The sequence below is a fragment of the Camelus bactrianus genome, chromosome 20, assembly GCF_048773025.1.
Source record: "Camelus bactrianus isolate YW-2024 breed Bactrian camel chromosome 20, ASM4877302v1, whole genome shotgun sequence".
NCBI lineage: Eukaryota > Metazoa > Chordata > Mammalia > Artiodactyla > Camelidae > Camelus > Camelus bactrianus.
This window is the reverse complement of record NC_133558.1, coordinates 28,223,648-28,236,248: the sequence shown is the minus strand read 5'-3', so window position 1 is coordinate 28,236,248 and position 12,601 is coordinate 28,223,648. Positions and strand designations below refer to the sequence as shown.

Genomic DNA, 12,601 nt, shown 5'->3' with positions numbered 1-12,601 from the left:
ATCTTTAACTTACCTTACAGCATCTCTTTCACCTTCCAGGTATCTTTTAACTTCAGTGTTATGACACCAACTTTAATGTAAATGGGGGAAAAAAAACCACATTTTTACTTTTGAAGGACTAGAACTAAAATATTTTCCTCTCTAAATCTACCAAGAGAAAAACAATCTTCTTGGCTTATTATATTTATTTACCTCATCAAAAGAAGCTTGGAGATATACTGTATTTTTGCCTGTAACTTTTAAAATAAGAAGACTTTATATGAACTTTGATTTTCTAAAAGCAAGAGGCTCAATACATTAAAATTTGTGGCTACATATACTATTACCACATTAATTTGGACCCTCTGGAAAAACCAATCTGAATTAATGAGCTCTTATAGTCTAGCCTAGAACAGTCATATAAAAAATATTCTTTATTGTGGTAAAATATACATAACATAAAATTAACCATTTAAACCATTTTTAAGTGTACAGAGTTCAGTGGCATTAAGTATACGGACACTGTTAGGCAACCATCACCACCTCTGTCTCCAGAACTTTTTCACCTTTCCCAAATGAAATTCTGTTCTTGTTAAACACTAACCCATTCTTTCTCCCCACTCCACCAGCCCCTGGCAACCACATTTCTATTTTCCATCTCTATGAATCTGACTATTCTAGGTATCTCCTATAAGTAGAAACACAGTATTTGTTCTTTTGTGACTGGCTTACTTCACTTAGCCTGCCTTTGAGATTCATTCACACTGTAGCATGTGTCAGAATTTCCTTCCTTTTTAAGGCTGAATAATACTCCACTGCAGGTATATAACACATTTTATTTATCCATTCATCCGTTTATGAACATTTGGGTTGTTTCCGCCTTTTGGTTACTGTGAACAATGCTGCTATGAACAAAATTCTATGCATTCCTGCTTTCAATTTTTTTGTAATACACATCAAGAAGTGAAACAACTAGAACATACAGTAATTCTCTGTTTAACTGCCACATTGCTTTCAAGAGCAGCCGTACCATTTTCTATTCCTACCGGCAATGTACATGGATTCCAATTTCTTGACATACTCACCAATATGTTATTATTGCCTGCCTTTTTCATTATAGCAATTCTAATGTATGTGAAGTGGTATCTCGTGATTTTTATTTGCATTTCCCTGGTGACTAGTGATGATGAGCATATTTTATGTGTTTATTGGCCACGCATGTATCTCTAGACTTCAATTTTCTCAAATATAAAGTGAAGGTACTGGACTAGATAATCCTTAAGGTTTCTTTCCAAAACTTCCAAAATCCACAAAACATAGCCCTTAACAAGTAAGTTAATATGAGAAAATAAACATTTCTACCACTACTCCCCTTCCAGGCAAATCTGCTCATGCTATTCACTAGCTTGGTAAAAATCTTACCATAAAGGTAAATCCTTAACTAAGAAGACCCAATCATTACAGTTTGAATCGCATGGATTGAATTCTGCCAGGTTTATTATCTGAGAATTTTGTAAAATATGTGATAAACTGGTTTGTTTCCATACATACATATATTCCAATATAAAGCAAAGTACATAATCATTACCTTTCAATCAGTAATTTCATTATCTCCTTATTTTCTTGAAAAAGGCAAATGAGGTTGTTTGGCAGGGAAAGATAGTTACATAAATGTTCAAAATGGCTCGTTTCAGAAGCTGCAAATAGAGAAGAAAAGAGTAATGCATTTAACAACTAAGAGTAGATTCTATATGAGAGCAAGCAATAGCAGCGCTTAAAACAAACAAACAAACAAACAAACAAAACCCCAAAAACTCAAGATGAAAGAGTTCAGTTTTGCTAGGTATATAACTTATAGGAAGTTACTAAGATGGCACATGGAAGGCTTCCACAGAAAATGACACAATTCACTTTTTCAAATCTGAAGAACCCAGTTTATGAATAACTGAACATTTTTAACATCTGAAAGCAGAACATTTTTGTACATATATAAAAACACTACATTTACTGAGAGCCAAATAAAATCAGATACATAACATAAATATGCATTTTAATTCTATAATTATGTACATCACTGTAGTCAACTAGCTGTTTTCTAAACTTTTAACCAGTTTTCATTTTTACAAGTCACTTTAATTCTTAAATTGCTGAAGTGAAGTATCTCCTATATTTTGAAAGAAATTAGAAATTACCTTGAGTTTCAGATGGAGAAGGAACTCCATTTAAGTAATGGAAAAACAATGCAGAACACCTCAGGAAAGGCATGACTCCAGCTCTGACATTTCTCCACAGATGCCAACCGGAGGGTATTTCTTTCAAGGCACTAAAAAAGAGAAAATTGGTATCTGGGAAATCTAGTAAGAAAAGATTCTAGTTATAGTACAGCATGAAAACAGAAAACTGTTTTTTGAAATTGATGGCACACAGGCTTAAAAGAAGTGGGTAGCCCTATCACAGGATGTCAGGTATATTTGGTGATACAGCCTCCAATGCTGTTATTAAAATTTATAAAAGTAATATAGCTACATAGAGTGAAAACTTGGAAAATAAAAAAACTACCCACTACCCTACAACCTTTTATCAGCAGGTATTATTCTGGCAAGCTATTTTCATGTTCATCTGTCTTACATAGCTGTAATTGTTATGTATGAGATTTAAAATTAACATGTTTTTCAGAACACTATAAGCCATAATTTTTATTGGAATTTTGATATTCTGGATAATATCAATCATAACCTACACTAAATTCCTCCCCTGCAGGTAAACACATTGTTTTAAATTCTTTGTGAATATAAATAATCTTAGTGTACGTCTTTATAGATGTATATATATAGATTTTTCCATATGTTGGATTATTTTGTTAGTGTGGGTTCTCAGAAATAACACTCAAAGAACAAACATTATAGTTCTTGACATATACTGTTAAAAAGCTAAGTGAAACTGTTGTAACCAATCACAATGACCGCAACAATATGTGAGATTCTAAGAATGTCACTGTACTCCTGCCAGTTCTGGATATCACCTTAAAAATGTATTATATCAATTTAATTTGCATTTTCAAATTCCTAGTGAGACAACATATGTTCCAGAATAGCACTTTCTAAAGCAAGTTCCATGTTTCCACTAGTCCATGCCAGATCCTCCGAGACAAAAGGATTCTGTGGCCAAATAAACGTGGGAAGTGCTGCACATCACTCCTCTCTGAGATTCCCAATCATGTTAGCATATTAAAAGTTCAGCAGTCCTGCAGATCACTCCTCCATCTTCTTTTTTAAACATGTTAACAGGCAGCAATTTCCCTTACTTAACCAATGAAGTCCTTTTTCCTGCTGTCACTTCCTAATGTCGGGGACCTGCCCATCATGTAGAGATTGTGCTCTTACCTTCCTGTACACTGGTGAATTGTCTTATACAAAGCAAGAACTGCTAGTTCTTCCTCTCCAGCAGCATTTTCTTGATCCATGCCATTCTCTTCTGAAAGATAAGGCAGTATTAGTACTCTGCACTTTGCCCACTAAGTGGACTGATGACCATATCTTTAAGCACTCAAATATATTTACACACTCAAATGTAATATAAAAATACTCTCACAAAACACACTGAACTTTAATCCCTCAGGTGTGAGCCTCAGGGAGAGGAAGCCAACGTGCCTCAAGGTGCCAGGCAGCAACCTGTGAGTGAAATCAGCTAAACAGTCTGCGGTACTTAGATATTACTAAACATATAAAATAAAAAGTAAGTAAAAACATTCACATTGCTAAAGGACTTTAACGGAAGGGAAGTTGTTTCAAAATTTTTCACATGAGGATAAGCAAGTTTTTACCATTTATTTTACTGTTTACTACTACAAGTAACCTAACTATAATTTATATATTGTTCTCATCCAAGAACCTTTTCCTTTAGTACTTCTTTTTTAAACTGAGAAAACTCAAGTACTTCCTTCAAGAATCTGACAAAAGGAGTTACCTGTACACGAGGTAAGTAAGATCTGTACGATGTGTGCCATAGTAACCAGATGGAAGATGTGAAGGTCCCCAGTGCCAAGGCTGATCCCTGAAAAATCCTGACACTGCAGTGCAGGGAAGGCGAGCACCAAGCCCACCTAGATACCAAATACAGAGGGTTAGACAGAGCGCCTTCCCTTTCCCAGCTGAACATGTTTCCATTTTCTTAATGTAATTCCTCTGTGAGCTCAGTCCCTCCCCTTAAGAAATCTTTGGTCTTAACTGGTACACATGTTAGGAATTCCACTAGGATTGACTAAAGAAAATTTAACTTAAAGCTGGAGGGGTCTTGATCAGTATTATTACTTCATTTATCCAGTGATTCCCCTATTTATAATTTATTGTTAATAATAAAAAAAAACCACTTGAAATATTTCTAGATAATGAGCAGTGGAAAAAGCCTGAGTTTTGGATCCACAAAGATCTAGATATGAATCCCAGAACATCTTATGAGCCTTACAGACAAGTACTCTGAGCTTCAGTTTCCCTGTTGGTAAACTGGAGATAATATATATGTGTTTTCAATACCTTAGTAGTAAGGATGTAAGGACTAAGTGAAGATGAACGTGAAAGCAGTCAGGTACACAAAAAGGGCTAGCTCTTTCGTTAGCCTCCTGATGCATATATGGTGGTGTTAGTGGTGGTGGTTTTCCCAGGAGCAATGGGAACAATAAGAATGGCTAACATTCACTAAGGACATATTGCTTTAAGCTCTTTGCATTGATTATCATATTGAATTTTGACACAATCATATTAGGAAGATACTAACCAACTTGAAGGCACAGAATCTGATGCCCAAAGGGGTTAAGGGGGCAGCATTTGGGGCTGCTGTGCACGGTAGTACACTCGGTGTCCTGCATAAGGGGATACGATTGAAGTGGGGCTGAGGTTCAGTCATACTGCTTGGCCAGTCCTGGGTCCTGGCGCAGACTGCACCTGCTCAGGAGACACGTCTTCCGTAAATCACGTCTTCCGTAAATCCCACAAAGAGACTGTCTGTCGCTAAGTAGTGTGACCACAGGGCTGTATCTGCCCCAAAACACAGCAGGAGTTGGCAGGAACCCTTACATTACTAGTGTTATTTTTACTTCTTTATAATAAAAAGTACAGAGAGGTTACATTACTAACCTCAGTCACAAAGCAAAAATAAGAGAGCTCGGATTAGACACCCAAGTCAAGTCTCTCAACTGGATTCCTTAACATTTTCTTTTTGAGGATCCTCAGAGAAGAACTGTACTCAGAAATGGTAAGAAGAATAGATGACAATTCCTCCTGCCTGCCTCTACATTACTCATTAAGTCTAAGATAAAATTATACAGTATGATAAAGAGAATTTCAAGCACAAATTACAAGATACCCACCAATAAATGAAACATGTCGATATCTAATATGCATGGAAGGTCTCCGAAGTTGTAAACAGGCACCAATGCTAAATATTTAAAGAAAAATAAATGAGCATATTTTATAGGTTAACATTAGTATTAAATTATTTAAAAATGCATATAATTTAGTTTAAATTTATTTTTTTTGCAAGCTATACATGAATTCATAAGCTAGAACTTGTATATAAGATGAACAATATCACCAAAATATTTCTTTCATGGTGGAGGGAAGTTTCACCACTAAAAACAAAACTACAGAAGATGAAAAATTACCACAACATATGGGACATATATTAATACTCACATGCAAAGAGTTTACAAAAGTGTCCCTGCACCACTGAAAGTGATGCCACTGTCCAATGTGCTGCAGCAAATCTTGTTAGTGACCTAAGACAGTCATCCTGAAACAAAGAGACGGACATAATTAACAAAGAGGCCAGTAGATTAGTAGTTCTCGTTTTTCAGGAATGCTGGTTCAAAGCACAGCTAGTTGAAGCAATGCTGAATGCACAATGAAATCTCTCTAGCTGGTATGGAACTGTATCTATGACACCTTTAATGACTTATCTCTAACGTGGAATGAATGGAATGGAAAATATCTAATTGTACACTGAATAAAATGAAGCTATCTCCTTGCCATGCTGCTGGTTCTCTACGAAAGTTAAGAAGGATACATGCATTAAGACAGACAGCAAACAACAGAATGTGATGCAGTATTTCTTTGTATTTATTCGAAAGAGATACTCTAAAATGTGGGAAATACTCCACATATTGGGGAAACTATGTGCAGGAAAATGGTTGCTCAAATCAGTGTAAACATCAAAAACTGTTATGGGGACTATGCAGCAACAGTGAGAAAACCCTTATTTAATGTAAAGAGAAGAATATAATGTGAACAAAACTACATGTAAATATCTATTATAATAAAGTATAAACATGCTAATGAAAAAAAGACAGATGGGTGATGAGCTTTTTCTTCCTGCTCAATTCTCTATTTTCCAAATTTTCTGTAATGTTGTTTAGTTTAATAAGCATTGAGGACCTACCATGTACTAGTCTTGGTTTTCAAGATCTTTAAATGAAAACTCACCCTGCTCACCCTTTCTGCTCTCAGGGAGCTCACAGCCTTGGGGGTGGGAAAGGAAAGAAACGGAGGGAGGGGACAACTAAAGGAGGCGGCATCACAGACAGTGGATACCTCACTCACAACTCAGACATTTCCCAGGGAAGGCAAAGACTGAAGAGCTTCTTAAAGAGGAGTCACCTGCTTAGGGCACTCTAGCAGAGGCAAAGCGTGGGAACTAGCACCTGAGGACCAGCAATGATTCTACAATCCAGGACCACTGCCGTGGGGATTGGCAGGAGGTGAGGGATTGGCAGGAGGTGAGTGATAATGGAGAAACAACATTTAAGAGATATGATAAGGGTTACTTTTTGGAGAACCTCTCTGATAACAGGAGAGAGTGAAATTCAAGGTAGAGTTGGTTACAATAATCTAGGCAAGAAAAGATATGGGGCTGAACCAAACAAATAGAAGTAGGTATGGAAGGAACAGGACAAATACGCAGGAGAGGAATTCAACAAACTCTGCTGACCAGCTGGATACGCACATCCAGACCAAATGATGTGTCCAAAAGGACTTCCAAGTTTCTGGCTTGGTCATCTGGATGGACAGTGGTGAAATTAACTAAGACACTGAATAGAGAAGAAAAATTAATTTGGATTATGCAATTTGAGGAGCCTTTAGGAGATCCAGGTGAAAAAAATAAAGTGGGAAATGAAAGAACAGATATGGTCTGGAGATCATTTGGATATAACTGAAATCAGAGGCACAGATGGGGCTGACCAAGAAAGAGTATCAGATGACGGAGTCTTGTGCCAAACTCTGGGGTTTAAAACATTTACAGGACAAAGGAGGGACAGCAGATTGAGAAGGAGCCGCCAGAGAGTTACAGAGAAAATCAGGAATGTCACAAATCAGGAGAGAAAATGAATTTCAGAAGGAAGTAGTTAAAGGAATTAAGTAAATACAAATGTCAAATAAGGACTGAAAAATGCCCATCCACAATGATAATGAGATTATTTGGTGAACTTGGCAAAAGCTGTTTCCAAAAAGTGACAGTGTTGGCAAGGGGTGGTGGTGGTGAAGCCAAACTGCAGGGAGTTGAAAAATGAAGAGTTAGCAAAAAATTGGAGCCAGAGTATACATTATTGTCTAAAGAAGTTTTGCTGTGTATACAATTTCTTTCTCTCAAGATGTGAAATGAAATTAAAAACTGTAGGTACTGTTTATCCGTATTTAAACACTTATCACTGCATGGTGAAATAAAGGAAATATGCTTTAAAATGGCTTGTTTGGTCATAAAAAGGAAGGATAAAGCTAGGGCGCTGGAAGGAAGGAAGATAACATTGAGGGAGGGCAAGAGTAATAGCAGGAATAATGGAGCACGCTTGTGAACAGGGTAAGTGCCAGGAGGGAAAAAGGAATAATTCATGGAGGGGGATGGACTCCAGATAACAGGTGAAAGGATAAGCCACCTTACCAGGAGGTCCCTTATCCTCTGACAAAGGAAAGGTCAGTGGAGATGTGTGTAAGTCTGAAGAACAGGAGTCAAGAAAATAGGAGTTCATCCCTAGTGGCTACATACTTAAAAAAATTAAATTGAAACTTTTAAAGAAAAGGCTGCATGTTATAAGCCCTTCATAACTTTGATACCAACTCTTGACAAGAACATTACATGAAAGGAAAGAAACAGACCAATCTCTCTTAAGAACATAGAAAAAAACCTTAGATAAAGTATTAACAAATCAAATATAATAATATATGAAGCAGATACTCTACATGACCAAGTTGGGATTATTTCAGGAATGCAAGGATGGTTTAACAATTAATGTAAACTGAATACACCAAACCATATTGGCAGAAAAACAGGTGAGTTGATATTGTGCTCAAGAGGTTGTGTGAAGTTTACAGAATCAAGAAAATGTGTAAGAACTGCCTTAAAAACCAGACAAAATCAACTCCATTCTATAAATTTGTGATTGCCTTTTCATTCTCAGCATCCTTACCAACTCTTATTTACGACAGTAAAAAATATCACAGTCAACCCTGAGACTCCTGTCCTGTCCTATCCTATCCTATCTATCATATATCATAGTCAAGACTAAAGTGAACTGCCATTCTGCTGATTTACTAGATACAATTCAGAGCAGCTTTAACACCAGCGTCTACTCCTAGATATTCCAATTAGTAAGTCCCAAGTGACCCAGGTATCTGTATTTTTAAAAAGCTCCAAAGAGTTAAGTCCCTTACATCAGTGGTTCTCAATCCTGGCTTCCTGGGAAGCTTTTTAAGAAATATTAATGCCTGGGGCCCATCTCCAGAGACTGATTTAACTGACCTGAGGTAGGTCCTAGGCATTTTTAAAGCTCCCCAGGTGATTCCATGTGAATAAAATTATATAATTTTTCTCTTACAGGCACTTTCATGATTTTAAGTTTGAACAGTAAATATAATAGATGTTGCTATCTGACACTAGCTACAATGTAAAAATTAGAAGCTTTAAGTGTATATTCCTTCACTTTTCTAGGCATTAAACGTACTGCTGTGACGTTAATTTGTACTTATTTACATGTTGCTTATAAAAAGCAGTCAAATGTAGTAGTTAGAGTGTATGTTCTGTTCTCTATTTCCAATTATAGGATTAAAAATTCAAGAACACTCTGTTTTTAGTCCCAGTCTTTTCATGTGTTTAACCAAAAGAGATGAGTCTATTTAAAAGAAAAATCATGAAAAATTAAACTATAAATATTACTTCTTCAATATTGTTATAGAAAATGAGTTTTACTACAAAAGGAGTAAACCTATGATTAAATAACCACTTTAGGTCTTCAGATTAAAAAAAACAGAACCACTTAACTTCTATGTCACCATTCTGAGACTTTGAGTAAACTAATAACTTACCAGTCTGCAAGGCAAAGGACCAAACAACGGTTTATCTTCATCATTTAAAATTCTTTCTGCAGATTAAAAATGGTTAAGATGGTAAATTTTATTGCAAGTTTTAAAAAAAGTAAAAAAAATTCTTTCTGCAGAAAGCACAATATTGTCAGGTTTTAAAATCTTTAAGTCATTTCACAAGAATTAACTTTGGATGAAATAAAAATGAAAACACATTCCCTCAACTGACAACAAGCTAAAACAGAGTTCTCTGTTATTGTGGTTAATTTGTAAATTTTCAATTTAATATCTTATCAGTACACTGTATTTTCTGTTTCAAAGTCTTTATATTATTTGTTCATATTGTTGCCCACTTTAAACATCTCATTTAAATATAGGATTCTACACACAATCCATGTCAATGTATGCTTGAGACTTAAAGAAGACACAACTCTAAATCTCTTACCTATGCTTTGGATGGTGTATGCACAACTACCCCAACACATCATGGGCACACGGGGATCTTCTTCATTGGGATGAACCTTCAGTCCTACCTTGTACGTAGCAGTTCCAAAAGTTGTTAGCATTTCTTTTATGCTCTCAGAATAAGGGTTCCTAAAGTGAACATGTATAGGATTAGCTCAAAACAATGTGCTCACATCAATCAACTGGTTCAGTTTCTTAACAGCTATTTTCTATGCTGGAACTGAACCACTTAAACTATCTAAAGATAGCTGCCTGCAAAGGGGGAGTTAAAGACATGCAAACAGACCCTGCCTGAGAGGAGTTATGCTCTATTTGGCTTGGCAGTGGTGAGGCACAGGCCTGAAGACAAGGTATTAGCTGAAATTCTACATACTGAACTACGGGACCTTGGACTTCTTTCCCTATCTTGAAAACATCAGCAATGTATATCTACTGCAGAGATTTTTAGTTTCTCCAGTGAAGAGTTCTCAGGGAGAAGCCCTTTTTACACATTGACATTTGAGGACCCCAAGTGAAAGACTGGCAGGGGCCTGATGACCTCACTGTGAGGCTCACAGGTGAGCAAGCTCTATCCTGCACACCAGGTATCCAGTGAGCTTCTTTGCCTTATTCTTAAATAGTCACCCAAGGACCAATAAACATTTAAGGAAAGAGTCAAACATTAAAAGGACAAATCAAAACAAACAAGCAGAAAAAAGGAACTCAGGAAAACAGAGACAGTGTAGAAAACTGAAAAGTGATAAGAAAATTAGAGGATCAACAGGAGGGCCAACAATGAGCTAACAGTAGGACTATCTCAAAGAACAGGAGAAAATTATCTAAGAAACAACATAAAAAATTTCCAGAACTGAAGGACACGAATCTTCAGAATCCAAGAGCTTCTTGAAAACGTAGCAAAACAAATGAAGAAAGATTCACATATCAAGAAATATTATAGAGAAATTTCAGATCAGTGCAGATTAATGAGACAATTCTCAGTTTCCAGAAGGAATAGTTACAAAGGTACAGGACTCAGAATGGCGTTAATTGCTCAATGAGTGCTAGAAGTTAGTAAAACAGTTCCTTCAAAATCTAGATGAAAAATGACTTCTGATCTATAATTCTATACCCAAACCAACCACCAAGCACATGGATGTGATAAATGTATTTTTGGACATGAAAATTTAACACCCATGCACCTCTTCTTAAGGATCTGCTGAGGGATGCAACATGAGAGAGTAAGTTAAGAAAGAGAAGGATACAAGAGCCGGCAAACAAGAGGAGCATGGCCAGGGGAAGTCTCAGGGTGACAGTTGTGCCCTGTCCTGGTGCCAGAAGAGGGTTCCAGGAAAGAAGGTCATCTCATGAATCTGAGTACTGATAGCTACTGCTAGGCATCTGACAGATTTATCACAGCATTTAGGGGGTAAAAGGTATTATACACATAGAAAACCAAGTACATGAAAAAAAATAAGATAATTATTAACCACAGAAAAGAAAATTGTACAAGAAAATAAACACAGCTTATCAGTAGAAACAATTAAAATGTAAAAACTGACAACTGACTTAACCAAAAATTGTGAAATAACTTTACAGGGAGACTGGCGAGGAGCAGTGGATAGGATAAAGTTAAAAGCTGAGTCCTAAATTACTAGCCAACAGAAAGATACTGTTTAAAAAATGATAAATTGAGACAGTTGATTAAGCATTTTAACTAGAAATAAGAAATAGCAGAAGAAACAAAATGAGATGTCTGGGGGTGGGGATGTGGAATATGGGAGGCACAGGACTGATACTTTTGTTGTGTAAGCCTTCCAGCACTATTTTATTGAGTTATTTAGTATGTGCCAGACACAGCTTCCAGGTAACTTTAAATGTATTATGTGTATTATGTCACTTTATAATACTTACAAGGTAGCTATTACTATCTACACTTTACAGATGAGGAAACTGAGTGAGGCACAGAGAGATCAAGCAATTTGCACAAAGCTGCACAGCTAATAAGCAGTGGTGCTGAAACTGAATAAAGCAGTCTAGCTATAGAATCTGTGCTACACTTTGTAATTTACTGGCTATGGAGTAAAATAAGGCTGAAAACACTCAGGTTTTGATCCTGGATTACTGAGGTTGGTAGGGCCATAGGCAGAAATATAGAAGTCAGAGGGGAGCATGGGATTTGGTGGGGGAGCTGAGCAGCTTGGATTTAGATGTACTGATGAGGTGGTGTCAAGGAGAGCCAGGTAAAGGGATGTAGTAGGGAGTCAGCAATGCAGACTAGGAGAGATTTATGAAAATTAAACATGCCATGTAGTTCTTAGGCTTTTACCAACATACCTGTAATAAATATTCTTAAGCCTCAGAATTCAAGCTCAATGTCCTATAATATTTTGCTCCCTAGCTTGACAAGTGATATTCTTATTATGACTTAATTTTTCATTTCAAGTTGGCCAAATTTAAAAGGAATAAAATAATATACTCACTTAGGATGAAAATTGGGCCTAAATCCTTCAGGGAGCTGCAACTGATCCATATTTTCTAAATTCTTTGATAAGGAAGTATCTACAGAAACAAGCATTTTATACTATTATTCTTCAGTCCACAGTATTTCTATAAATCTTAGTCATAAATTTCATCCTAAATTTAGGTCAAAGAAATTAAAAAACAACAGGAAAAATTCCCATTAATGAAAACCAGTGTAACGTACACTGAAAGCATGGAAATACTATTGCTCTGGACGACTTAGGCACCTTCTTCAGTGACCTGTGCTCCTCCTGATAGTACAGACACTAGAATGCAGCTAGGGAGGGTAAGAAGAGTATGCTATTTTGTTT

General features: G+C 36.4%; 1 protein-coding gene across 5 annotated transcripts in view; it reads right to left on the bottom strand.

Moving 5' to 3' along the window:
* Window positions 1-12,601, bottom strand: part of UBR2 (ubiquitin protein ligase E3 component n-recognin 2) — a 96,317-nt gene that overhangs the window by 7,855 nt on the left and 75,861 nt on the right. For 4 of the 5 annotated variants that reach the window (XM_074348742.1, XM_074348743.1, XM_074348740.1 and 1 more), the window contains 10 exons: window positions 12,251-12,329; window positions 9,772-9,920; window positions 9,330-9,385; window positions 5,670-5,766; window positions 5,345-5,412; window positions 3,946-4,081; window positions 3,363-3,453; window positions 2,172-2,302; window positions 1,568-1,676; window positions 14-70 (listed from right to left, as the gene is read on the bottom strand). In XM_074348742.1, coding sequence (XP_074204843.1) covers window positions 14-70; window positions 1,568-1,676; window positions 2,172-2,302; window positions 3,363-3,453; window positions 3,946-4,081; window positions 5,345-5,412; window positions 5,670-5,766; window positions 9,330-9,385; window positions 9,772-9,920; window positions 12,251-12,329 — 973 coding nt within the window. Of the gene's footprint in view, window positions 1-13; window positions 71-1,567; window positions 1,677-2,171; window positions 2,303-3,362; window positions 3,454-3,945; window positions 4,082-5,344; window positions 5,413-5,669; window positions 5,767-9,329; window positions 9,386-9,771; window positions 9,921-12,250; window positions 12,330-12,601 lie in introns of those variants that run through there. The other variant, XM_074348745.1, reaches the window with a different exon arrangement.